This window comes from Piliocolobus tephrosceles, chromosome 3 (assembly GCF_002776525.5).
Source record: "Piliocolobus tephrosceles isolate RC106 chromosome 3, ASM277652v3, whole genome shotgun sequence".
NCBI lineage: Eukaryota > Metazoa > Chordata > Mammalia > Primates > Cercopithecidae > Piliocolobus > Piliocolobus tephrosceles.
The window spans coordinates 67,596,530-67,623,399 of NC_045436.1; the positions used below are offsets into that span (position 1 = coordinate 67,596,530).

General features: G+C 37.4%; 1 protein-coding gene across 1 annotated transcript in view; it reads left to right on the forward strand.

The window, feature by feature from the left end:
• BBS7 (Bardet-Biedl syndrome 7) overlaps positions 1 to 26,373 on the forward strand; it is a 63,938-nt gene extending 37,565 nt beyond the window's left edge. Inside the window, exons 13-19 of the mRNA XM_026454116.1 lie at positions 4,841 to 4,906; positions 9,313 to 9,452; positions 17,442 to 17,606; positions 22,112 to 22,221; positions 22,339 to 22,442; positions 22,576 to 22,699; positions 24,837 to 26,373. Coding sequence (XP_026309901.1) covers positions 4,841 to 4,906; positions 9,313 to 9,452; positions 17,442 to 17,606; positions 22,112 to 22,221; positions 22,339 to 22,442; positions 22,576 to 22,699; positions 24,837 to 24,970 — 843 coding nt within the window. The 3' untranslated portion in view covers positions 24,971 to 26,373. The remainder of the gene's footprint in view (positions 1 to 4,840; positions 4,907 to 9,312; positions 9,453 to 17,441; positions 17,607 to 22,111; positions 22,222 to 22,338; positions 22,443 to 22,575; positions 22,700 to 24,836) is intronic.
• The last annotated feature ends 497 nt before the right edge of the window (positions 26,374 to 26,870 follow it).

Here is a 26,870-nt window from a genome sequence, read left to right on the forward strand (position 1 = left end):
TCCACCTCAGCCTTCCAAGTAGCTGGGACTACAGGCACAAGCCACCATGCCTGGCTGATTTTGAAATTTTTTGTAGAGACAGGGTCTTCCTATGTTGCCCAGGCTGGTCTCAAACTCCTGGGCCTAAGTGATCCTCCCACCACAGCCTCCCAAAGTGCTGGGATTATAGGCATGAGCCACCATGTCTGGCCTTATATATTTTTTAAAAAGGAGGAATAAAAGAGTAGATAAAGTAAAATATTGATAGATATAAGAATAATTTTCTTTCTTTCTTTCTTTCTTTTTCTTTCTTTCTGTCTTTTTTTTTTTTTTTTTTTTTTTTTTTTTTTTTTTTTTTTTTTTTTTTGACGGAGTCTTACTCCATCACCCAGGCTAGAGTGCAGCGGCACAATCTCAGCTCACTACAACCTCCGCCTCCCAGGTTCAAGCAATTCTCCTGTCTCAAGACTCCAAAGTAGCCGGAGTACACACACACGCCACCACACCCGGCTAATTTTTGTATTTTTAGTAGAGATGGGGTTTTGCCATGTTGGTCAGGCTGGTATTGAACTCCTGACCTCAGGTGATCCACCCACCTTGACCTCCCAAAGTGCTGAGATTACAGGTGTGAGCCACCATACCCAGCCTATTTTTCAATATAACTTCATAGTAAAAATTTTATTTTTAATAAGAGATTTTATAACATTTTTATTACATTATCAATATATGGTTTGTCATCCCTGTTTGAGAACAAAACACAAAAGATATGGCCTACATTTTTATGATTATTTAGAAAATCAAGTTAACATAAACTTAAGATCTTTGGTTCTTAAATTACTATGAAAGATTGATCTGTTTTAATTACATCACTGAAGGATTCTTTGAAATGACTATTTCATACTAATTTAAAATATGTTTTCTAGGACAGTGGCTTTAAAAAAACTTATTATGGAGATTTCAAGTATACACAAAAGTAGAAAGACTAGTATAATAACTTGCATGTACCTATCACTAATTTTCAACATATGATTAGTCTTTTTTTTTTTTTTTCAGAGATGGGGGTCTTACTCTGTCACCTAGGCTGAAGTGCAGTAGTGTGATCATAGCTCATTGCAGCCTCAAACTTCTAGGCTCAAACTTATCTTCATGTCTCATTCTCCTGAGTACATAGGACCATAGGCATATGCCATGATCCCTGGCTAATTTTTTTAATTTTTTTACATTTTGTAGAGATGGGGCCTCACTTTGTTGCCCAGGCTGGTCTTGAACTCCTAGCTTCAAGCTGTCCTTCCACCTCCGAGCCTCCCAAAGTGCTGAGATTACAGGTGTGAGCCACCATTCCCAGCCCAGTCTTATTTTTTCATGCTCTTCACCCTCTCCTTCCTCACTCCCAATCCTCATCCCAAGCATGTTATCTGTATCATTTATCAATAAACACTGTAGTATATAATGTTTGTTTTTAATCATACAAGAATATATTTACGGCTTGGCACCGTGGCTCATACGTGTATGTAATCCCAGCACTTTGAGAGCCCAAGGCAGGTGGATCACTTGAGGCCAGGAGTTCAAGACCAGCCTGGCCAACATGGTAAAACACCCTCTTTACTAAAAATACAAAACAAGTAGCTGGATGTAGGGGCACGCACCTGTACTCCCAGCTATTTATTCGGGAGGCTGAGGTATGAGAGTCAATTGAACTCAGGAGGCAGAGGTTGCATTGAGCTGAGATTACACCACTGCACTCTAGCCTGGGCAACCCAGCAAGACTCTGTCTCAAAAAAAAAAAAAAAAAGAATATATTTACTTTTAAATTGATCGATCCTCTCTGTTGAGTTTAAATGATTTGAAATTGTAATGTTTGAGTTTTATATTTATATTACCATCCTTTTTTCTTTGATTATTTAATAAAAATAGAGAAATAGTCTCAAAAATAACATATAAATTATCTTATGTTGCTATGTCTGTTTTTGTAATCCATGAACCTAGCTACATTTCTCTATTTCTAGTAGTTTAATATTCAGTTTCAAGAAGTTATAATATTTGAAGGAACTCCTCTAGGTTAGTTCAACAAACATGTATTAAGTGCTTACAGCGTGCCAGGCACTGTGCCATTTGCTGGGAATAGAGAGAAGAGATATTTCTCTTTCCTCTGTAAGTATTTGTGAAAAATCCAAGAGATTCAATATCAAACTCTGATGTATGTGCCTTTATAGTATAAACATTTTGTATTAGCCCATTTTCACACTGCTGATAAAGACATATCCAAGATGGGACAATTTACAAAAGAAAGAGGTTTATTGGGCTCACAGTTCTACCTGGCTGGGGAGGCCTCACAATCATGGCAGAAGGTGAAAGGCACATCTCACATGGTGGCAGACAAGAGGGAATGAGAGCCAAGAGAATGGGGTTTATAAAAACATCAGACTTCATGAGACTTATTCACTACCATGAAAAACAGTATGGCAGAAACCACCCTCATGATTCAGTTTTCTCCCACTGGGTCCCTCCCACAACACATGGGAATTATAGAAGTACAATTCAAGATGAGATTTGGGTGGGGACACAGCCAAACCATATCATTCCACCCCTGCACGTCCCAAATTTCATGTCCTCACATTTCAAAACCAATCATGCCTTCCCAAAAGTCCCCCAAGTCTTAACTCATTTTTGCATTAACTCAGAAGTCCACAGTCCAAAGTCTCATCTGGGACAAGGCAAGTCCCTTCTGCCTATGAGCCTGTAAAATCAAAAGCAAGTTAGTTACTTCCTAGATACAGTGGGGGTACAGGCATTGGGTAAATACAGCCATTCCTAATGGGAGAAATTGGCCAAAATAAAGGGGCTACAGGCCCCATGCAAGTCCAAAATCTAGCAAGGCAGTCAAATCTTAAACCTCCAAAATGATCTTTTGACTTCATGTCTCACATCTGGGTCACACTGATGCAAGAGGTGGGCTCCTATGGCCTTGGGCAGCTCCACCCCTGTGACTTTGCAGGGTATACTTCCCACTCCTGGGTTCTTTCATAGTCTGGCATTGAGTGTCTGTGACTTTTCCAGGCTCACAGTGCAAGCTGTTGGTGGATCTACCGTTCTGGGGTCTGGAAGACAGTGGCCCTCTTCTCACAGCTCCATTAGGCAGTGCCCCAGTAGAAACTCTATGTTGGGGCTCCAACCCCACATTTTCCTTCCACGCTGCCCTGGACAGGTCCTCCATGAGAGCCCTGCCCCTGCAGCAAATTTCCGTTTGAACATTCAGGTGTTTCCATACATCTGCTGATATATGCTGATATATATGGTGGAGGTTCCCAAACCCCAATTCTTGATTTTTGTGCACTGACAGGCTCAACAACACAGGGAAGCTGCCAAGGCTCGAGGCTTCTGAAGCCACAGGCCAGGCTCTGCGTTGGCCCCTTTCAGCCAAGGCTAGAGTGACTGGGACACAGGGCACCAAGTTGCTAGGCTGCACGCAGCATGGAGATCCTGGGCCTAGCCCACAAAACCACTTTTTCCTCCTAGGCCTCCAGGCCTGTGTTGGGGGGTGCTGCCATGAAGACCTCTGACATGCTCTGGATACATTTTCCCCATTGTCTTGATGATTAATGTTTGGCTCGTCATTACTTATGCAAATTTCTATAGCCAACTTGAATTTCTCAGAAAATGGGATTTTCTTTTCTATTGCATTGTTAAGCTGCAAATTTTCTGAACTTTTATGATCTCCTTCTCTTATAAAACTGAATGCTTTCAACAGCACCCAAGTCACTTCTTGAATGCTTTGCTGCTTAGAAATTTCTTCTGCCAGATACCCTAAATTTCTCCCTTCAAAATTCCACACATCTATAGGGCAGGGGCATAATGCTGCCAGCCTCTTTGCTAAAACATAATAAGAGTCACCTTTGCTCCATTTCCCAACAAGTTCCTCATCTCCATCTGAGATCACCTCAGCCTGGATTTCATTGTCCACATCACTATCAGCATTTTGGACACAGCCATTCAATAAGTCTCTAGGAAGTTTCACACTTTCCCACATTTTCCTGTCTTTTTCTGAGTGCTCCAAACTGTTCCAGCCCCTGCCTGTTACCCAGTTCCAATGTCACTTCCACATTTTTGGGTATCTCTATAGCAGCACCACACTCTACCAGTACCAATTTACTGTGCTAGTCAATTTTTACACTGCTGATAAAGACATACCAGGAACTGGACAATTTACAAAAGAAAGAGGTTTATTGGACTCACAGTTCCACCTGGCTGAGGAGACCTCACAATCATGGAGGAATGTGAAAGGCATATCTCACATGGTGGCAGACAAGAGAAAAGAGAATGAGAGCCAAGAGAAAGGGGTTTCCCCTTATAAAACCATCAGATCTTACTCATTACCATGAGAGCAGTATGGAAGAAACTGGTCCCATGATTGAATTATCTCCCACTGGGTCCCTCCAATAACACATGGGAATTACGGGAGTACAGTTCAAAATGAGATTTGGATGGGGACACAGCCAACACATTTGGTGTTTGCATTGTCAGATTTTTAGAAGAATTCTTAATGTTTAAAAATGTTATCGTAAAAACTCAAGATGGAAAGAGCATGAGCTTTAGATAGGAATTTGAATTCCAGTTTCATCACTTAATGGCTGTGGGGAAGTTATTTAACTCCTCATAACCTCAGTTTCTTCATCTGTTAAAGCTTAATTAGTAAAACTTAGTGCATAGGGTTTTTGTAAGTATAAGTTAGAACATGTTTCAAAAGCACTTAGCACCAGTGACAGGTACTTAAGTAAATGGTAACCATTATTATTATTGATGCCTTTTTTTTGTTGCTAAAAACATGGATTCATTCTTTTCCTCTACTTTGTATTCTTCCCAGTCAAATGACAACTTCCTTCTCGCCACTTATCGGTGCCAGGCAGATACTACAAGGCTGGAACTCAAGGTAAAAATATTAGAAATTACCTTTACTTGAATGTTTGAATTTCCTTTTTGCTGCTGGTGTGTCTTACAACATATGATATTATTTGTTTGCATTTAATTTCTCCCTGAAATGAATTGTTTTGGAGTAATGAATTTTGAATGACCAGTTAGTATATAATTTAGCCCAGACCACAATCTCTGCTATTATTTCTTAATCACCTTCTCTAAAATTATTGATTTTTATTTTTTAAATAGAAATTGAGTTTTGCCATGTTGCCCAGGTTGGTCTCAAACTCTTGAGCTCAAGCAGTTCACATGCCTCAGCCTCCCAAAGTGATGGGATTACAGGGATGAGCCACCATGCCCGGCGTAAAATTATTGGTCTTAAAGTTTCCTCTAACTGAAAATTTTTTTTTCAAATTTTCTATTATAGAAAGTTTCAAACATTTATAAAAGTAATGAATCCCCATGTATTAATCACACAGCTTCAGCAGTGATCAACTCACGGCCACCTTGTTTATGCTATCATTACTACCCTAAAATATTTTCAAGCAAATACAAGATACTCATAATTTCATTTAGTTTGTCTAAAAGATAGGTACTCTCTCTTTTTTTAAACATAACTACACTATTATCACACCTAAGAAAAATCAACAATAATTTTTTAATATTATAAAATATTTAATGTTCAGATTTTACTGATTTTTGTTTTACAGCTTGTTTAATCCAGTCATCCTTTTTTTTTTTTTTTTTTTTTTTTTTTGAGATGAAGTCTCGCTGTTGTGCTCTTGTCTCCCAGGCTGGAATGCAGTGGCACAATCTGGGTTCACTGCATCCTCCGCCTCCCAGGTTCAAGCAATTCTCTTGCCTCAGCCTCCTGAGTAGCTGGGATTACAGGTGCCTTCCATCACACCTGGCTAATTTTTGTACTTTTTTTTTATTTGTTTCATAGGGACGGGGTTCTACCATGTTGGCCAGGCTGGTCCTGACAGTCATCTTCTAAATTAACTTAGTTATTAAAGTATCTGAGCATTCACCATATATGTTTCTACCACCTGAATTTTGCTGATTGCATTCCAGTGATATCATTTATTATCATACATTCTAGAGAAAACCTTTTAAAGTTTTCTCTAGCAATTTAATGACATAACCGTTTTTATAATTAAATACTTACCATAGCACACAAATCTGTTTTAGTTATTTATAGTGGGATTAGTTTTGATAGACCTATGATCTAAAAATTAAGGACTGTAACTTTTTTTCTGGTGTTGCTGATGTTTTGAAACTCAAAGGTTTTTTTATTTTTCAAGAGAGATGCTGTTACACAGTATTTTTTTCACATCTGGTTAAGGAAGTTCCAGTTAAATATGATCTTTCCCCTAAACAATTCATTTTGGTCTGCATACCTTCCTTTTTATGTACTTTGAAAGAAAAATGGAAAACTAGGATAAATTTATTTCTTAAAAAAAAAAAAGTATCAGTAAGTGACCTAATTAAACATTTTACATTGAGCAGGTTTCTGCTAACAAATTTGAAAGTTGAGTAAAAATTGATTAAAAACAATGTTTCACTTTTTGTTGTTGTTGTTTTGTTTTGTTTTGTTTTTGAGATGGAGTCTTGTTCTGTCACCCAGGCTGGAGTGCAGTGGCGCAATCTTGGCTCGATGCAACCTCCACCTCCCTGGTATAAGCGATTTTCATGCCTCAGCGTCCCTAGTAGCAGGGATTATAGGCATACACCACCGTGCCTGGCTAATTTTTGTAATTTAGTAGAGACAGGGTTTCACCATGTTGGACAGGTTGGTCTAGAACTCCTGACCTCAGTTGATCCACCCACCTTGGCCTCCCAAAGTGCTGGGATTACAGGTGTGATACACCACACTCGGCCATGTTCTTCTTTTTTTAATTGGATATAATAATTTTAAAGTGTAGAAGAAAGACAAAATGCCTGAGAAGAGCCAAGAAAATTATGAAAAAGAAGAAAAGTAAGGTGTAACTTGCTTTGCCATATGATAAAACATACCATAAAACTACCATAATAAAAATAATGGAGGATGTTTCCAAGCCTAAATAAATAGGCCATGCAACAGAATAATCTAGAAATAGAACCCAGAATATATTTCACATTTATGGGAATTTAGTGCATGACATTTCTATTTTAATAGAAGGGAACACTTCTATTAAATCACTATTTCTGTTTGAAAATTACTGTTAACACAACTGGCATCCATCTAGAAGAAAATCAAATGAATTGTTATCTTATGCCATATATAAAAAATAAATTCAGATGAATTAAGTACCTACTTATTTAAAGAAAGAAGACTTAATTGTCTAACAGTAATTGTCAATAACATATAAACAGCCTATTGTTACAATAAAAACCACCAAGTAAGGAAAATGGGCAAAGGATATGGACAGGCAAGTCACAGAAGAGAAGACTGGGCACAGTGGCTCACACCTGTAATCTCAGCACTTTGGGAGGCCAAGGCGGGCAGATCACTTGAGGTCAGGAGTTCAAGAACAGCCTGGCCAACATGGTGAAACCCTGTCTCTATTAAAAAAACAAAAACAAAAAAGTTAGCTGGGATTATGCACCTGTAATCCCAGCTACTTGGGAGGCCGAGGCATGAGAATCTCTTGAACCCAGGAGACGGAGGTTGCAGTGAGCTGAGATTGTGCCACTGTACTCCAGCCTGGGCAATGGTGTGAGACTCTATCTCAAAAACAAACAAACAAGCAAAAAACCCAAAACACAGAAGAGGGAATCAAAATAGCTAACAAACAAAAATGTTCTACCTCATCTTTAGCCAGAGAAATTCAAATTAAAATAATAAAAAGCAGTTTCTTTTATCTAGCAGAATGGCAAAAAATTAATAGTTAAAGAACAACATCGCTAGGGAACGGGGATGAAGAAAATGACACTGTCAGTCATAGCTCGTGGAAATATAAGTTGTTACAACCACTGTGGAAAATAGATATTAGCTCTTTTGGGGGAATCTATTAATAGCAATAAAATAGCAGTAATATACATACAGACATGAATATAATTAATTGCAGCATTGCTTGTAGAAGCAGAAAAGTAGAACCAAGGTGAATACTCATTAATGATTGAATGGTTGAATAAATAACTATTTATCCATATCTTGGAATATTACACAGCTACTATAAAGAATGAGTTGATTTATACAGATTAACACATGGAGGGAATTTCATAAAACACACAAAATGTGGATAAAATCTCTATATATAATTTGAATATATTTTTATTTATATTAATATAAATATGAATAAATGTATGAAAAGAAACACACCTGTCTGATATAGCCAGTTATGTAATATGGGAAGGCATAAGTGGGATGGGAGGAGCAGTGAGGTGGTGGTGATAGAGGCAGAGATAAGGGGGAAAATGTGAATATTAGAAATGAAAGCAAAGATGTGTATGATATCCAATAGACTTAGTCATGTGAAATGATATATTAAATTAGGTCCTTCTCTTAAATTACATCTTCCCAGCTCAGTGAATTACTATTTCCTCTTAAGTATGTTGAATTCTCAGGAGATCCAGCCAGTTATATTCAAAATAGCCCAAAAGAATTTCCAGTTCAAGTATGCCATAATTAGATTATAGGTATGCATCTCTATTTTCACAGAATGTCAATAATTAAGTTATTTGAAACATTTTTTCTGTCAATAGATTTTTATAATAACAGCTATGTGCTAAATACTCTTTTTTTGTACCTGTACGTAGAGAGACATATGAAAGCATAACTACCAAAGTAGTAATAATGATCATCTGGGGTGGGAGGATTTCAGGTGACTTACATGTTTGTCCAGATTTTTCTTTATTGTTTGAATTTGTAAATAAGGAATATTAATTGTTATACTGATTATTACAAAATAATTTTTCATATAAAATTATTATGTTCTATATTAAAGCTCTTTTTCTTGTGGAAAAAAATATCTGCTAATATGAGCTTATTACTCTTTAAAAATTAACACCAAAATATGGGTTTATCAGATCTATTTTTTGTTTTCTTTCTGTAGTTTTACTTATTATGTTTTCTTATCCTCTTCCTTGTCAGCAATATTCACAGTGCAACATTTGCAAAAAATCTTGCTTAAACTTTTTAATGTTTCCCACTTAGGTCAAATTTTGATGTTTCCCCCTCATGCCATGAAAAGTATGAGTTAAAATATTAGTGAGATTAGAGAAGTTACCTTTGTGTAGTACAAGAGGTACTACAATCTGTCCCGTGAATTGGAACAGAGTGGGACAGGAGAAAGAAGCTGGACAGCTTTCCAACTCCTCTTAAATTAGGTCTTCACATCTTAGTAAATTTTAAGTACTTGATAACTTGTGTTGAACGTTTTAAAGATATGTTTTGTTGCTAAATATTCTTATTTTGTTTCCTTTTTTCTGTTGAATCAGATTCGCTCAATTGAAGGCCAGTATGGCACACTACAAGCATATGTGACTCCAAGAATTCAACCTAAAACCTGTCAGGTCCGCCAATACCACATCAAACCTCTTTCACTCCATCAAAGAACTCACTTTATTGATCATGACAGGTAGGACAAAGGAAAGAGCAGTTTCTTTTTAGGATATTACACAATTCAAATAGACCTGTTTTTTATTTTTGTAGTGTAAATTCTGTTAGCAATTTCTACTTTTAAAAATTAAATAAAAAGTTTAAATATTATAGATTTAATATTTCTAATAAATATAAGATTACTTGTCTTATTTTATAGGCTGGTTTGAGTTGTACTTTTCCATCTTTCTCATATATTACTATTCTGGGATTATTGGAATAGTAGTTCTGTTTCTCAATACTTAATGTGAGAGCAAATACTGTTTAACCTTTTTTTTTTAATTATTATACTTTAAGTTCTAGGGTACATGTGCACAATGTGCAGGTTTGTTACATATGTATACATGTGCTGTGTTGGTGTGCTACACCCATTAACACGTCATTTACATTAGGTATATCTCCTAATGCTCTCCCTCCCCCCTCCCCCCTCCCCCCTCCCCCCTCCCCACAATAGGACCCTGTGTGTGATGACCCCCTTCCTGTGTCCAAGTGATCTCATTGTTCAATTCCCACCTATGAGTGAGAACATGCGATATTTGGTTTTCTGTTCTTGCGATAGTTTGCTGAGAATGATGGTTTCCAGCTGCATCCATGTCCCTACAAAGGACACGAACTCATCCCTTTTTATGGCTGCGTAGTATTCCATGGTGTATATGTGCCACATTTTCTTAATCCAGTCTGTCACTGATGGACATTTGGGTTGATTCCAAGTCTTTGCTATTGTGAATAGTGCCACAATAAACATACATGTGCATGTGTCTTTATAGCAGCATGACTTATAATCCTTTGGGTATATCCCCAGGAATGGGATGGCTGGGTCAAATGGTATTTCTAGTTCCAGATCCTTGAGGAATCGCCACACTGTTTTCCACAATGGTTGAACTAGTTTACAGTCCCACCAACAGTGTAAAAGTGTTCCTATTTCTCCACATCCTCTCCAGCACCTGTTGTTTCCTGAGTTTTTAATGATTACCATTCTAACTGGTGTGAGATGGTATCTCATTGTGGTTTTGATTTGCATTTCTCTGATGGCCAGTGATGATGAGCATTTTTTCATGTGTCTGTTGGCTGTATGAATGTCTTCTTTTGAGAAGTGTCTGTTCATATCCTTTGCCCACTTTTTGATGGGGTTGTTTGTTTTTTTCTTGTAAATTCGATTGAGTTCTTTATAGGTTCTGGATATTAGTCCTTTGTCAGACGAGTAGATTGCAAAAATTTTCTCCCATTCTGTAGGTTGCCTGTTCACTCTGATGGTAGTTTCTTTTGCTGTGCAGAAGCTCTTTAGTTTAATTAGATCCCATTTGTCAATTTTGGCTTTTGTTGCTGTTGCTTTTGGTGTTTTAGACATGAAGTCCTTGACCATGCCTATGTCCTGAATGGTATTACCTAGGTTTTCTTCTAGGGTTTTTATGGTTTTAGGTCTAACATTTAAGTCTCTAATCCATCTTGAATTAATTTTCATATAAGGAGTAAGGAAAGGATCCAGTTTCAGCTTTCTACTTATGGCTAGCCAATTTTCCCAGCACTATTTATTAAATAGGGAATCCTTTCCCCATTTCTTGTTTTTGTCAGGTTTGTCAAAGATCAGATGGCTGTAGATGTGTGGTACTGTTTCTGAGGGCTCTGTTCTGTTCCATTGGTATATATCTCTGTTTTGGTACCAATACGATGCTGTTTTGGTTACTGTAGCCTTGTAGTATAGTTTGAAGTCAGGTAGCGTGATGCCTCCAGCTTTGTTCTTTTGGCTTAGGATTGTCTTGGCAATGCGGGCTCTTTTTTGGTTCCACATGAACTTTAAAGCAGTTTTTTCCAATTCTGTGAAGAAAGTCATTGGTAGCTCAATGGGGATGGCATTGAATGTATAAATGACCTTGGGCAGTATGGCCATTTTCACGATATTGATTCTTCCTATCCATGAGCATGGTATGTTCTCCCATTTGTTTCTGTCCTCTTTTATTTCACTGAGCAGTGGTTTGTAGTTCTCCTTGAAGGAGTCCTTTACATCCCTTGTAAGTTGGATTCCTAGGTATTTTATTCTCTTTGAAGCAATTGTGAATGGGAGTTCATTCATGATTTGGCTCTCTGTTTGTCTGTTACTGGTGTATAAGAATGCTTGTGATTTTTGCACATTAATTTTGTATCCTGAAACTTTGCTGAAGTTGCTTATCAGCTTAAGGAGATTTTGGCCTGAGATGATGGGGTTTTCTAAATATACAATTATGTCATCTGCAAACAGGGACAATTTGACTTCTTCTTTTCCTCACTGAATACCCTTGATATCTTTCTCTTGCCTGATTGCCCTGGCCAGAACTTCCAACACTATTTTGAATAGGAGTGGTGAGAGAGGGCATCCCTGTCTTGTGCCAGTTTTCAAAGGGAATGCTTCCAGTTTTTGCCCATTCAGTATGATATTGGCTGTGGGTTTGTCATAAATAGCTCTTATTATTTTGAGATACATTACATCAATACCAAATTTATTGAGCATTTTTAGCATGAAGGGCTGTTGAATTTTGTCAAAGGCTTTTTCTGCATCTCTTGAGATGATCATGTGGTTTTTGTCTTTGGTTCTGTTTATATGCTGGATTACGTTTATTGATTTGCATATGTTGAACCAGCCTTGCATACCAGGGATGAAGCCCACTTGATCATGGTGGATAAGCTTTTGGATGTGCTGCTGGATTAGGTTTGTCAGTATTTTATTGAGGATTTTTGCATCGATGTTCATCAGGGATATTGGTCTAAAATTCTCTTTTTTTGTTGTATCTCTGTCAGGCTTTGGTATCAGGATGATGTTGGCCTTGTAAAATGACTTAGGGAGGATTTCCTCTTTTTCTATTGATTGGAATAGTTTCAGAAGGAATAGTACCAACTCCTCCTTGTACCTCTGGTAGAATTCGGCTGTGAATCCGTCTGGTCCTGGACTTTTTTTGGTTGGTAGGCTATTAATTATTGCCTCAATTTCAGAGCCTGCTATTGGTCTATTCAGGGATTCAACTTCTTCCTAGTTTAGTCTTGGGAGAGTGTAAGTGTCCAGGAAATTATCCATTTCTTCTAGGTTTTCTAGTTTATTTGAGTAGAGGTGTTTATAGTATTCTCTGATGGTAGTTTGTATTTCTGTGGGGTCGGTGGTGATATCCCCTTTATCATTTTTTATTGTATCTATTTGATTCTTCTCTCTTTTCTTTATTAGTCTTGAGAGCGGTCTATCAATTTTGTTGATCTTTTCAAAAAACCAGCTCCTGGATTCATTGATTTTTTGGAGGGTTTTTTGTGTCTCTATCTCCTTCAGTTCTGCTCTGATCTTAGTTATTTCTTGCCTTCTGCTGGCTTTTGAATGTGTTTGCTCTTGCTTCTCTAGTTCTTTTAATTGTGATGTTAGAGTGTCAATTTTAGATCTTTCCTGCTTTCTCTTGTGGGCATTTAGTGCTATAAATTTCCCTCTACACACTGTTTAACATGTGTCCCAGAGATTCTGGTATGTTGTATCTTTGTTCTCATTGGTTTCAAATAACATCTTTTTTTCTGCCTTCATTTCATTATTTACCAGTAGTCATTCAGGAGCAGGTTGTTCAGTTTCCATGTAGTTGAGCGGTTTTGATTGATTTTCTTAGTCCTGAGTTCTAATTTGATTGCACTGTGGTCTGAGAGACAGTTTGTTATAATTTCTGTTCTTTTACATTTGCTGAGGAGTGCTTTACTTCCAACTATATGGTCAATTTTGGAATAAGTGTGATGTGGTGCTGAGAAGAATGTATATTCTGTTGATTTGGGGTAGAGAGTTCTATAGATGTCTATTAGGTCCGCGTGGTGTAGAGTTGAGTTCAATTCCTGGATATCCTTGTTAACTTTCTGTCTCATTGATCTGTCTAATGTTGACAGTGGGGTGTTGAAGTCTCCCATTATTATTGTATAGGAGTCTAAGTCTCTTTGTAAGTCTCTAAGGACTTGCTTTTTGAATCTGGATGCTCCTGTATTGGGTGCATATATATTTAGGATAGTTAGCTCTTCCTGATGAATTGATCCCTTTTACCATTATGTAATGGCCTTCTTTGTCTCTTTTGATCTTTGATGGTTAAAGTCTGTTTTATCAGAGACTAGGATTGCAACCCCTGCTTTTGTTTTCCATTTGCTTGGTAGATCTTCCTCCATCCCTTTATTTTGAGCCTATGTGTGTCTCTACATGTGAGATGGGTCTTCTGAATACAGGAAACTGATGGGTCTTGACTCTTTATCCAGTTTGCCAGTCTGTGTCTTTTAATTGGACCATTTAGTCCATTTACATTGAAGGTTAATATTGTTATGTGTGAATTTGATCCTGTCATTATGATTTTAGCTGGTTATTTTGCTCACTAGTTGATGCAGTTTCTTCCTAGCATCGATGGACTTTACATTTTGACATGTTTTTGCAATGGCTGGTACCGGTTGTTCCTTTCCATGTTTAGTGCTTCCTTCAGGATCTCTTGTAGGGCAGGCCTGGTGATGACAAAATCTCTAAGCATTTGCTTGTCTGTAAAGAACTGCAATGGCTGGTACCGGTTGTTCCTTTCCATGTTTAGTGCTTCCTTCAGGATCTCTTGTAGGGCAGGCCTGGTGGTGACAAAATCTCTAAGCATTTGCTTGTCTGTAAATAATTTTATTTCTCCTTCACTTATGAAACTTAGTTTGGCTGGATATGAAATTCTGGGTTGAAAATTCTTTTCTTTAAGCATGTTGAATATTGGCCCCCACTCTCTTCTGGCTTGGAGAGTTTCTGCCGAGAGATCTGCTGTTAGTCCGATGGGCTTCCCTTTGTGTGTAACCTGACCTTTCTCTGTGGCTGCCCTTAACATTTTTTCCTTCATTTCAACTTTGGTGAATCTGACAATTATGTGTCTTAGAGTTGCTCTTCTTGAGGAGTATCTTTGTGGCATTCTCTGTATTTCCTCAATTTGAATGTTGGCCTGCCTTACTAGGTTGGAGAAGTTCTCCTGGATGATATCCTGCAGAGTGTTTTCCAACTTGGTTCCATTTTTCCCCTCACTTTCAGGCACCCCAATCAGACGTAGATTTGGTCTTTTCACATAATCCCATATTTCTTCGAGGCTTTGTTCATTTCTTTGTACTCTTTTTTCTCTACACTTCTCTTCTTGCTTCCTTTCATTCATTTGATCTTCAGTCGCTGATACGCTTTCTTCAGTTGATCGAATCAGTTACTGAAGCTTGTGCATTTGTCACATAGTTCTTGTGTTATGGTTTTCATCTCTATCAGTTCTTTTAAGGTCTTCTCTGCATTGATTATTCTAGTTATCCATTCATCCATTCTTTTTTCAAAGTTTGTAGTTTCTTTGTGCTGGTTACATAGTTCCTCCTTTAGCTCTGGGAAGTTTGATCGACTGAAGCCTTCTTCTCTCGACTCATCAAAGTCATTCTCTGTCCAGCTTTGTTCCATAGCTGGCGATGAGCTGCGTTCCTTTGGAGGGGGAGATGCGCTCTTATTTTTTGAATTTCCAGCTTTTCTGCCCTGCTTTTTCCCCATCTTTGTGGTTTTATCTGCATTTGGTCTTTGATGATGGTGACGTACTGATGAGGTTTTGGTGTGGGTGTCCTTTCTGTTTGTTAGTTTTTCTTCTAATGGTCAGGACTGTTGGAGTTTGCTTGAGGTCCACTCCAGACCCTGTTATTCTATCAGCAGCGGAGGCTGCAGAAGATAGAATCTTGCTGAACAGCGAGTGTTGCTGTCTGATTCTTGCTCTGGAAGCTTCGTCTCAGGGGTGTACCCCACCGTGTGAGGTGTGAGGTGTCGGTCTGCCCCTAGTGGGGGATGTCTCCCAGTTAGACTACTCAGGGGTCAGGGACCCACTTGAGCATCAGTGTGTCCGTTCTCAGATCTCAACCTCCATGGTGGGAGATCCACTGCTCTCTTCAAAGTTGTCAGTGAGGGCCATTTACCTCTGCCGAGGTTTCTGCTGCTTTTTGTTTAGCTATGCCCTGTCCCCAGAAAAGGATTCTACAGAGGCAGGCTGGCATCCTTGAGCTGTGGTGGGCTCCACCCAATTCGAGCTTCCTGGCAGCTTTGCTTACCTACTTAAGCCTCAGCAATGGCGGGTGCCCCTCCCCCAGCCTCACTGCCGCCTTGCAGTTAGATCTCAGACTGCTGTGCTAGCAATGAGGGATGCTCCATGGGCGTGGGACCCTCTGGGCCAGGTGTGGGATATAATCTCCTGGTGTGCCGTTTGCTAAGACCCTTGGTAAAGCACAGTATTAGGGTGGGAGTTACCCGATTTTTCAGGTGTTGTGTGTCTCAATTTCCTTTGACTAGGAAAAGGAATTCCCTTCCCCCTTGCACTTCCCAAGTGAGGCGATGCCTCTCCCTGCATCAGCTCTCGCTGGTTGGGCTGCACCCACGGACCAGCACCGACTGTCCGACACACCCCAGTGAGATGAACCCAGTACCTCAGTTGAAAATGCAGAAATCACCCATCTTCTGTGTCGCTCACGCTGGGAGCTGGAGGCTGGAGCTGTTCCTATTTGGCCATCTTGGGCACGCCCCCCCCCCCCCCCCCCGTTTAACCTTTAGATAGTATAATAGTTCTCTGTGAATGGGACCTTATTGTATTAGCCTCAAATATTATATTTCCTTTATATTTCTTCTTAAGGAATACTGATAAAGCAATTGGTTGTGATAGTGCCTTTTATTTCCATGCCAACTTAGGCATCCACCTTTTTGTAGTTTTTCAGAACATGGGCTTAAAGAGAAGGAAAAGAGAGGAACAGTTACTGATTACTTTCTTTGTGCTATGTATTATGCTGGGAGCTTATGTAGTATTTAATTCTTATAGCAAGACAGGTAATAATGTCTCCATTTTACAAATGAGAAATGGAGGCTTAGAAAAGTAAGTAACTTGCTGATAAAAGGACTAAAGCTATGAATTTAAGCCAAAACCCATGTTCTTTGTATTGCTGCCTATAATTTAAAATATATAATTTAAATAAGATGTAAGGCAGACTATTCCTAAAGAAGATTTTTGGAAAACATTAAAAGTCAAGGTTTTATTAATGGAGGCAGCATGGCATGCTAGAAAGAACAGCAAATTGGTAATCAAGAGACTTGGATTGCAATCTGTTCCTGTCTGACTTTGGGGGTTTAATTTAATTTAGTCTCTAGGTTTTAGTTTTTTCATCTGCAAATGAGAGGATTCGTCCAAACTTTTCATTTCATAAACTGCATTTTCTTAACTCTTTATAATTATCCATCTAATTTATTTTAAATTTGATTTATTTTACAGTTTTTTTATGTTGCTTTAGTGTATGCTTTTGCAAGATAGAAAGTATGATCCCATATTTCGGGAAGATAGAAGGTATTATTCTGTAAGTTGTCCAATGGCAGAGAGCTAGTAAATAATGGAACAACCCATGCCTGTCTTACTCAAAAGCCCAATTCTTGGCCTTTACACTATACTGATTATTTCCCTAAGGAGGTTCTTGTATAAGTATGTTTTGTAGTTTATGTAGTAGAAATACTAGATAAGCTTTTTTAAAATGAGGGCTGGACATGGTGGCTCACACCTGTAATCCAAGCACTTTGGGAAGCCGAGGGAGATGGATTGCTTGAGCCCTAGAGTTCGAGACCAGCCTGGGCAACATAGTAAGACCTCGTCTCTATAAAAATAAAAAAAATAAATAAATAAACTTTTAAAAAATGAAATATTCCCAAATAAATGGAATTTTATTTGAAAAGCATGTTATAATGAATAAAACTTGTTTACATATATCACTTAACTGATACTTAGCACAGATGCAGGTATACGTACGTGTTTGATTTTTTTTTCATGAAATTGAAATGTTCATTTATTTTACATGTAAGATTAATCTGAGAAAATTCATTTATATTTGTTTAACAAATATTACAAAATTCTGCTTATTAATGTGTACAGATAATACCTTCATGTATTCCTACACATAAATATGTGCCTCTACTATTGTATTACAGACCCATGAATACACTGACTCTAACAGGCCAGTTCAGTTTTGCTGAAGTTCACTCCTGGGTGGTTTTTTGTCTGCCTGAAGTTCCAGAAAAACCTCCAGCAGGAGAATGTGTGACATTTTACTTTCAGAACACCTTTCTAGATACACAACTTGAAAGTATCTACAGGTAAATCAAACTTATTACTGGTTCACAAGTGTCATTTTATGTAAATGTAGCTTCTAAGTTTTCTTTTGTTTTAAGTTAGGAGTTATTTGTGAGTAATCTGATTGAAAATCTATACTGTTCAAGATAATCTATTGAAAAACAAGTCAAATTAGTAAGTTTGGAAAAGCGATTGAGTAAAGATGTAGATGCAAAGATCAATACGTTTCCTAAGTTTCCAACAATAACGATAACTAGTGAGAAAATAAATTATTTTAAAAGACCCTTTCAGAGTAGCAATAACAATAACAAAATAACAATAACAAAAAGATAAAATCTGTAGGAATATTCTTAATCAGAAATATGTAGAAGTTACATGACAAAAACTGTAAGATTTTATTGACATAAATGCCTTGATTAAATGGAGTAATATATTCTATAGTCATCACTATGAAGACATTGTAAAAGATGACAGTCCTACCCAAATTGATTTGAATATTTATCCTAATTCCAATAAAAACTCCAGTTGAATTTCTTTATGCACAAATATAACATGGCTTAGAAGTTTAGGGCTTAGAAAATGCAGGCTTTTGGCAGCTATTCTGATACGATTTGGAGGTCATTATATTGTTTTACACTCTTCTCAAGCTTCTAGTTACACCCATCGCTCCTCCACCATTACCTCTAACTCATCTTCTATAAGCTCCAATAATTCCTCTCAACTTCTCAATATAGTAGAAGCTAAACTTTTCCTTTCTTTTTTTAGCCTGTCTCTGAATGTGAAATGGCCTACTTCTTGGGCAAGGCTAATTTCTCTGGGTAATTTTCATCTACCCATTGAGCTTGGATCCTCCTGCTTCTTCAGAGTCTTTCCTTTTTCATTCTTTCTCACATCTGTAGGTTGTTTTTTGTTTGTTCCTTTTGTTTGTTTTGAGACAGGCTCTCACTCTGTCACCCAGGTTAGACTGCAGTGGCATGATCTTGGCTTATTGCAGCCTCGACCTCCCAGGCTCAAGTGATCCACCCACCTCAGCCTCCTCAGTAGCTGGGACCACAGGCATTCACCAACATGCCCAGCTAATTTTTTTATTTTCTGTAGAGACAGGGTTTCACCATGTTGGTCAAGCTGGTCTCAAACTCCTGAGCTCAAGCAATCCTCCTGCCTTGGCCTCCCAAAGTGCTGGGATTATACGTGTGAGCCACCACACCTGGCCTGTAGGTTGTTTTTGTTTTCTGCGTGTGTGTGTGTGTTTGTGTTTGTGTTTTTGTTTTTGTTTTGCTTTGTGTTGTTTGTCTGGGAGAGAGCTCATTATTCTTTCTCTCAGCCTCTTAAGGTTCTTTCCCTAAGCAGATAATTGTGGTATTCTCCTAAGTTCTAAAAAATTAGCGTGGTAAAGTCTCAACTCGGGAGCAAGAAGTAGAATACCTTTTGCTTCTCTTGTTATTTTAAAATAATAACAGTATTGTTCTAAAAACATACTTTTACCTCAGAATTCAGCCTTTTAGAACCAAGAACTCTTCAGAAATCTAATTGGTTTTAACATCCATTCTATGGAGGTTTTTCACTATACCGTCCAAGGAAGCTTATCTGTGTCTAAACCTGTAATAATTACTCCCATTTTGAAGTACCACAGTGAACCTCACACATTAATCATAGCAGACAATTCAACATGCCCCTAGCATATTATATACTTTTATAATAGCACACCTTTGCTCTTTATCATTCTGTGGCTTTGAATATTTTTTCTTAAGATTCAAAACTGTTTATCCTTTAAGGTCCAACTTAATAGCTACTTTTTTTTTTTTTTTTTTTTTTTTAAGAAACAGGGTCACACTGTGTTGCCCAAGCTGGTCTCAAACTCCTGGCTTCAAGTAATCCTCCTGCCTCAGCCTCCCCAGTAGCTGGGATTATAGGTGCAAGCTACTGCACCCAGCAGTAGCTACATTTTTGAAGCCTTCCTTGATTCTCCTCTCTGTTTCCATAGCATTTTTTTCTTACTTGTCTGTGATATTTATTGTTATCTGCTTAAAGTATATAATTATTTTTTATTTTTTATTGTATTTTTTTTGAGACAGAGTCTCGCTGTGTCACCAGGCTGGAGTGCTGTGGTGCGATCTTGGCTCACTGCAACCTCCACTTCCTGGGTTCAAGTGATTCTCCTGCCTCAGCCTCCCGAGTAGTTGGGACTACAGGCATGTGCCACCATGCCCAGCTAATTTTTGTATTTTTAGTAGAGATAGGATTTCACCATGTTGGCCAGGATGGTCTCGATCTCTTGACCTCATGATCTGCCTGCCTTGGCCTCCCAAAGTCTGGGATTACAGGCATGAGCCACCACGCCTGGCCCCTAATAATTTTTATATAAACTTATTTCTCTAAACTTTATTTTTGTGGACAGTCTAATTTTAAATATTTTTGTGTGTAGCTTCCAAGGACCTAAAACATAGTTTTGCACATAATAGGTGCTCAACAGATGTTTTTCAGATGCCTGAATAAAATATATGTGTATGGAGGTAGTGTAGAAGTATGTGCTTTGCAGGCAGATGTACTTAGATTTGAATCCTGGCTCTGTAACTTACCAGCTATGTGACCCTAGCTGGTTGCTTAACTCTCTGAGCTTCAGTTTTCTTTTCTGAAGAATGAAAATAATAGTATTATACTAATACAATTTATTGAATTGTTATGATGATTAAAAGAAGATAACCATTTGAGTCATTCTGTAGTACCTGGCACTATGTGTTTACTAAAGATCATCTGTTAAGATTAAAGACTAATAGAAATGTCATGATTTCTAAAACACAATTGAGATCAAAGTAGTAAGTGTATTATTCATTTCTAGAAAAAAAAACAATTATTTTTTTGTTTGTTTGTTTTGAGACAGGGTCTTACTCATCAGCCCAGGCTGGAGTGCAGTGTCGCAATCTCGGCTCACTGCAACCTCCTCCTCCCAGGCTCAAGTGATTCTCATGACTTAGCCTCCTGAGCAGCTGGAATTTTAGGAGTGTGCTACCACGCCTGGCTAATTTTTGTATTTTCAGTAGAGACAGGTCTCACCGTGGCCAACATGAGGTCTTGAACTCCTGACCTCAAGTGATCTGCCTGCCTTGGCCTCCCAAAGTGCTGGAATTACAGGCGTGAGCCACTACACCAGGCCAAAGCAATTATCATTTGCATATAGCTAGTTGGCATACATCATTTCTGTGTGTGTGAAAACCAAATGAAAAGGCATTAACTATGTGAAAGATGATATATATTAATTAGGAAACTTGGTCATCATAAAAAGGAACCAAATGCAAGCAGCTTAACCAAATAAAATAAATTTATCATCTCACATAACCCAAAAGTCTAGCAGTAATCTGCCTCATGCACAACTGGATCAGTGGCTTAATTGATGTCATCAAGATTTTATCCCTTGTTCAGTTCTGCTTTTATCTTTTCTTGGCTTTACCATGCAGTGTTATGGCCACCAGCAGTTCCTAGAATCCAGTTGTGTATATTTTCAGCTGCTGTAGGATTTCTCTTGCCCACTAGCTCCAGTAAAAATCCCAGGATTGAGTATCATTGTCAAGCCATGAAACACTGTGGTCAGGGGTATGGAATGTACTGCTCAATCCTTCCTCCTGAAGTCCCATAAATAGATTGAGACCAATGCCACTGAAACCATATGGACTGAAGAGGGCAAGAGAAAGAGGGGTGGTACCCTAAAGAAAAATAACGATCCTGGCCGGGCATGGTGGCTCACGTCTGTAATCCCAGCACCTTGGGAGGCCAAGGCAGGCGGATCACAAGGTCTGGAGATCGAGACCATCCTGGCCGACGTGGTGAGACGCCATCTCTACTAAAAATGCAAAAAAATGAGCTGGGTGTAGTGGCGCCTGCCTGTAATCCCAGCTACTTGGGAGGCTGAGGCAGGAGAATTGCTTGAACCCAGGAGGTGGAGATTGCAGTCAGTCGAGATTGCGCCACTGCATTCCAGCCTGACAACAGAATGAGACTCCGTCTCAAAAAAAAAAAAAGAAAAATAACGGTCCTCTGACCATAAGCAGTGGCATTGGATGCTGAGCATGAAAAACAGCAGATTTCACTCTTACATATTTGATATCAGATTTCTTTTAAGGATAAAGCATATAGTCACATTGTAATTTGTGTGATTACATGAAAGAAAAACACACTTATGTAAGTAAGCAATTCTAAGTGCATTTTATATATGTATATATATGAAGTTGGCTGTTCGAAATATTAGTGAAAAATGAAGGTAAAAGTTGTTTTAAATGAAGTTTTTATATAAATTGTCACATCTTTAGGAGGCATATATCTTTTGTTTAGTTTTACGAGTATATTCAGAAGCTGAATTAATATAATAGTAAAGGATTACATGTTTAAATTTGCTTTATATTAATGATATATGTATACAAAATAAATCTACAGTCAAATGAAATCTATACACTAAGTACTAATCATAAAATATATATGTACTGGACAATTTCCTTCTACAGCTATCCTTTTAAAAAATATATTAATTTTATAGAAAAGGAGAGGGAGTTTTTAAATCTGACAACATTTCTACTATCTCCATCCTAAAAGATGTGCTTTCTAAAGAAGCTACAAAAAGGAAAATTAACCTCAACATATCATACGGTAAAGAAACAAACAAAATTAATAATTCTTTCTGATCTTTATTTTATGTTGTTGTTACATTATTAATGTTTCTGATCAAAGTGATTTATCTAACTGCATCTGGTCAACTCCTTCTAGAGATAAATGAGGTATCAGTCCAACACACTTTAAAGCTAATCCACCCAAAGCTGGAGTACCAGTTGCTTTTGGCTAAGAAAGTGCAGTTAATTGATGCTTTAAAAGTAAGTACATGTGTTGTCGTGGACTGGTGATTATTATTTTAAGTCACAGGATTTCTAAAATTATCGTTACTTTAACATTACATTGGATTGAATTTTGAATATTAAGGTGCTTCTGTTTTTAATTTTAAATAAGGAATTGCAGATTCATGAGGGAAATATGAACTTTTTGATACCAGAATATCGCTGTATTCTAGAAGAGGCAGATCACCTACAGGAAGAATACAAAAAGCAACCTGCACATCTTGAAAGACTCTATGGTTAGTGGACCATTCTAGAATACCTTGCCATGTTTCTTTTCAACTGGCTATTTCCCAAGGATCATGCAAGAGAAGCTGGGCAGAAAGATAAAAAGATTACATCAGTCATGATTCATGAACCAGTCATGAATCAGTTGACAACCAATTTATTGCACAGGATATTTCTGTCTTTTGTCAAGCTACTTTTAATATTTAATTCTTTTACTTGATAAAATGCAAGTATATTAAGAAATAAGTATACCGTAATGAATTAATCTATATATATGAACAAACCTGGTATAAAATGAATGTAATCTATGAACCTTTAGAGCTTAGACTGTATTTCACACAAATAATTGTCATGTTTTGTTGCTACTGTGAAATATAAAAATGCAGCATTTAAAAATTTTAAGGCAAAATTTAATAAAGGATATACAGTATTCGTGTTGTGTCAATTTACAATTCCAAACTTACTTTGGTGGTGGTAAGTTGACTGTTTCACAAATTGTATTGAAACAGAGTAAAGGAGGTGAGGGGAGGGAAAGAAGGAGTGAGGAAGGAAGAAACAGCTTAAGACAAATAATTTTATTAGCAATCTTTACATAAGACCTGTTGTATATAGCACACTATTTACACTGTCTTCATAATCAGGTGAGATATTTAATCCTTACAATAGCTCTGCAAGGTTAGGTGGTATTATCTTCATTTTTCATATACTTTAACTGAAATCTGAGTCTAAGAAATTTGTTGTCACTTAGCAAGCTAGTGATAATGCCTGCATTAGAATCTTCTCACTCCAAAATGCATGCCTTTTACACTATCCATAGTCACTGCAGAGCCAATTGGTATCATTAGTCCACATTGATCCTTAAGCCTGCCTACTGAATTTCTTATTACATATCCAGAGACTTTCTCACAAACTGTGGCTATATTTAATGTCTTAACCTTTATTACATGGCAAGCACATGATCTCTTTTATCCTCGTAATAACTTATGAGATTGGCTGTACATAACATCACTGATTGCAAAATCCAGACAGCTTTGTAAACCAAAGTTTTTTTCATAAATAATTTGACAGCAAAATCTTGACTTAATCTGAATTAATTTAATAACAAAACCTGACTTAACCTGACAGGAGGTTTTCTTTTTTTTTTTCTTTTTTCTTTTTTTTTTTTTGAGATGGAGTCTTGCTTGGTCTCGCAGGCTGGAGTCAGTGGTGCAATCTTGGCTCACTGCCACCTCTGCCCTCTGGGTTCGAGCAGGTTTCCTGCCTCAGCCTCCTGAGTAGCTGGGATTACAGGTGCGTGCCACCATGCCTGGCTAATTTTTTTGTACTTTTAGTAGAGACGGGGTTTCACCAGATTGGCCAGGCTGCTCTTAAACTCCTGACTTCGTGATCTGCCCACCTTAGCCTCCCAAAGTGCTGAGATTACAGGAGTGAGCCACGGTGCCCAGCCCGAAGTTATATCTTTTTTATTCCACTTAGTGCAAATATTCATCCATGTATTTTGTGACAGAAATAGTACTATGTTTTGCTATTGAATGCTGCCACTCAGTCCCCTTGGGGTTAATACCATAGCATATTCCTTTCATTATTCCTAAAATAGGAAAAATTCTGAAATACATCTTGCATCAAGCTTTTTGGATAAAGGATTTAAAGCTTGAATAATTCCTATTTTACATATGAGAAAACTCAAGGCGAAATGATTTGCCCAGATCTTTGAACTTAGGACTATTTGCCTTCAAGTCAAATCCCAAGAATGGTCAACATGTAGATGGAATATTTTAATTCAGATAAGCTGTTAAAAATAGAATCTGCCTAGACTATGTCAAAATGGTCTGCTTGGTGGGAAAAAGATACCACTTGTTGTGATGTTATATATACTGATAGCAGTTCAAAAATGACCAGTAGTTGATTGTCTGAATTAATAGCTTATAATCAATTAAGAGGGTTATTAGGCAAACTATTTATATCTTGAAACTTGTTTTAAAATCCCCCCAAAATGAATGTTTTTAAAAACATCATGGCTTTTAGGTTTGTGTATGTTAAATAATGGAATTACAGGTGCTTAAAAATAGATTATCAAGCAATTAGTGAAATACTGTGTAATTAAATATAACTAATCACTGACAGGAAATTTATGTTTTTTCTTTATAGGCATGATCACTGATCTTTTCATAGATAAATTTAAGTTCAAAGGCACCAATGTAAAAACTAAAGTACCCCTTCTATTGGAAATTCTGGACAGTTATGACCAAAATGCATTGATTTCATTCTTTGATGCAGCATGAAATACAAATAAGGTAAAGTCCCAAAGAAGTGGTCTGTTTAAATGAAAAATATTAAAACAGAATTAGAAGTTAACTGTGTACATACTTTAATTTCAAATGCTTTTTTATATCTAAAAATATTTGAGATATAATGGATGGGTTTTTAAATTAATGCTTGTTTCTTTTGACAAGTTGAACTTTCTAAAAGAGTTTTTATTTTTGAAACACAAATAGAATGATTTAAATAGGATTTCAGTGAATTTTTGGCAAGTGGCTGTTTTAATTTTTAAATTGAGAAGTAATATGTGGAAAATGAAAATATATTCAAATGTATTACAAGGTACATAAACACATAAATATGTAAACTGCTTTATAGGTTTCAAAATGTATTTTTATATATTACCTTATTTGATCTTAACAACTGTTGTATAAGTTTGTCAAATCATATAAGAAAACTGATTCTCAGTGAAATTTTGTGATTAAGAGGACATGCTAGTGTTTTATAAAGCTGGGACCAGAACCCAAGTACTGGTACTTGCTTTGTGTCCTGGTTACTATGTATGTTGCCAGCTAGTGGAAGTAACCTACCAATTATTTTTTCTAGGAGATAGGATTGATTTGCAACTGATTTTCCTTTTGCTTGGTGATGTTTTATGACTCTGCTGCAGTTTGTGGAAATGCTGGACTTGGCTCAGTGCTATAAATTGTAGTCAGGGAAATAAGAAGAGCTTACACAGAGTGGGGGGATCTTAACTAGACATGCTGTAACCAGTGGAGCTATTCAAGCGTGCTACAAGTGAAGAGTGCAGAAATAGTGATGCCATCTTAGATTTTCCTACACCAGTATCTTCTAGACCTCTTTTTATCATATATGACGTTAAGGCTACAGAAGTTTTGTACATTAATCTTAATTCATATTTATTAATTTCAAAGGAATATTGAAAGGTTTTAAAATGGCATAAAGATAATGGAAAATAAGCTTTATGTTTCAAGAAGGGCAGACTCACTAATTTTTTAGAAAACAATGCTTCTTAATGATATGCTATTATTAGTTACGTGCAAGCTTTGTATATAAATATAAAAATTTGTTACAGGCACATATAGTTAAGAGAATTTTATTGTAATAAGATCATTATTATATTGTTTTTACTATATTTAAAGAAACTTTACTTCTGAAAGGAACATAATTATATCTAGGTCACTAGAATGTCATTGTATATTTTGTTGGCTGCCACAGCTTGGGGAAAAATAGATAAAAATTAATGACTCTATTTGAATATTTTGTAATGCATTGCTATTTATTATATATATATCAACAGTAGTTCAAGGTGGCACTTAAATTAATTGCATCTTCATTAGGAAAAATAAAAAGCATAAAACACAATTTCTGGTTACTATGAATAAATGCCTAAATGTTAAGATGACATTACTACAGTCTGACACTTGAGTACTGTATTGCTATGTGAGCTCCGTGTTAATTTATGCACATTATTTAATCCTAACAACCGTATGACTGTAGTTATTAGTCCCTATTAACAGATAAGAAAACGGAGAATCGGAGATACTGAAAAACGTGGTCCAGATTTTAGACCTTGGGAAAAAGTCACTTGAGCTAACTAGAGGTCCCAGAGCTAAAGGCTGGACAGCCCAAATGATAGTCGCCAAAGTTTAATTCCGTTTAATTCCCTAAAAGGCTTAGAGTCAGCCTTTGGACCGCCTCGCTCTCTAGGTGGCTCAAAGTAATCGGAAGCTCGGGCCCTGAGTACCCCTACCTCTCCCCGACCCGCGCAGGCGTTTTCTCCCGCCCCAGCCCCAGTCCTTTTCTCCCTCCTGCGCCGCCCCTGCTCAGTTTCCTTTGGTGCTTCCTTCACTCGCTTGCGACCCTGTCGCCTGGAATGACGTCAAGGCTGCGAGCGCTTTC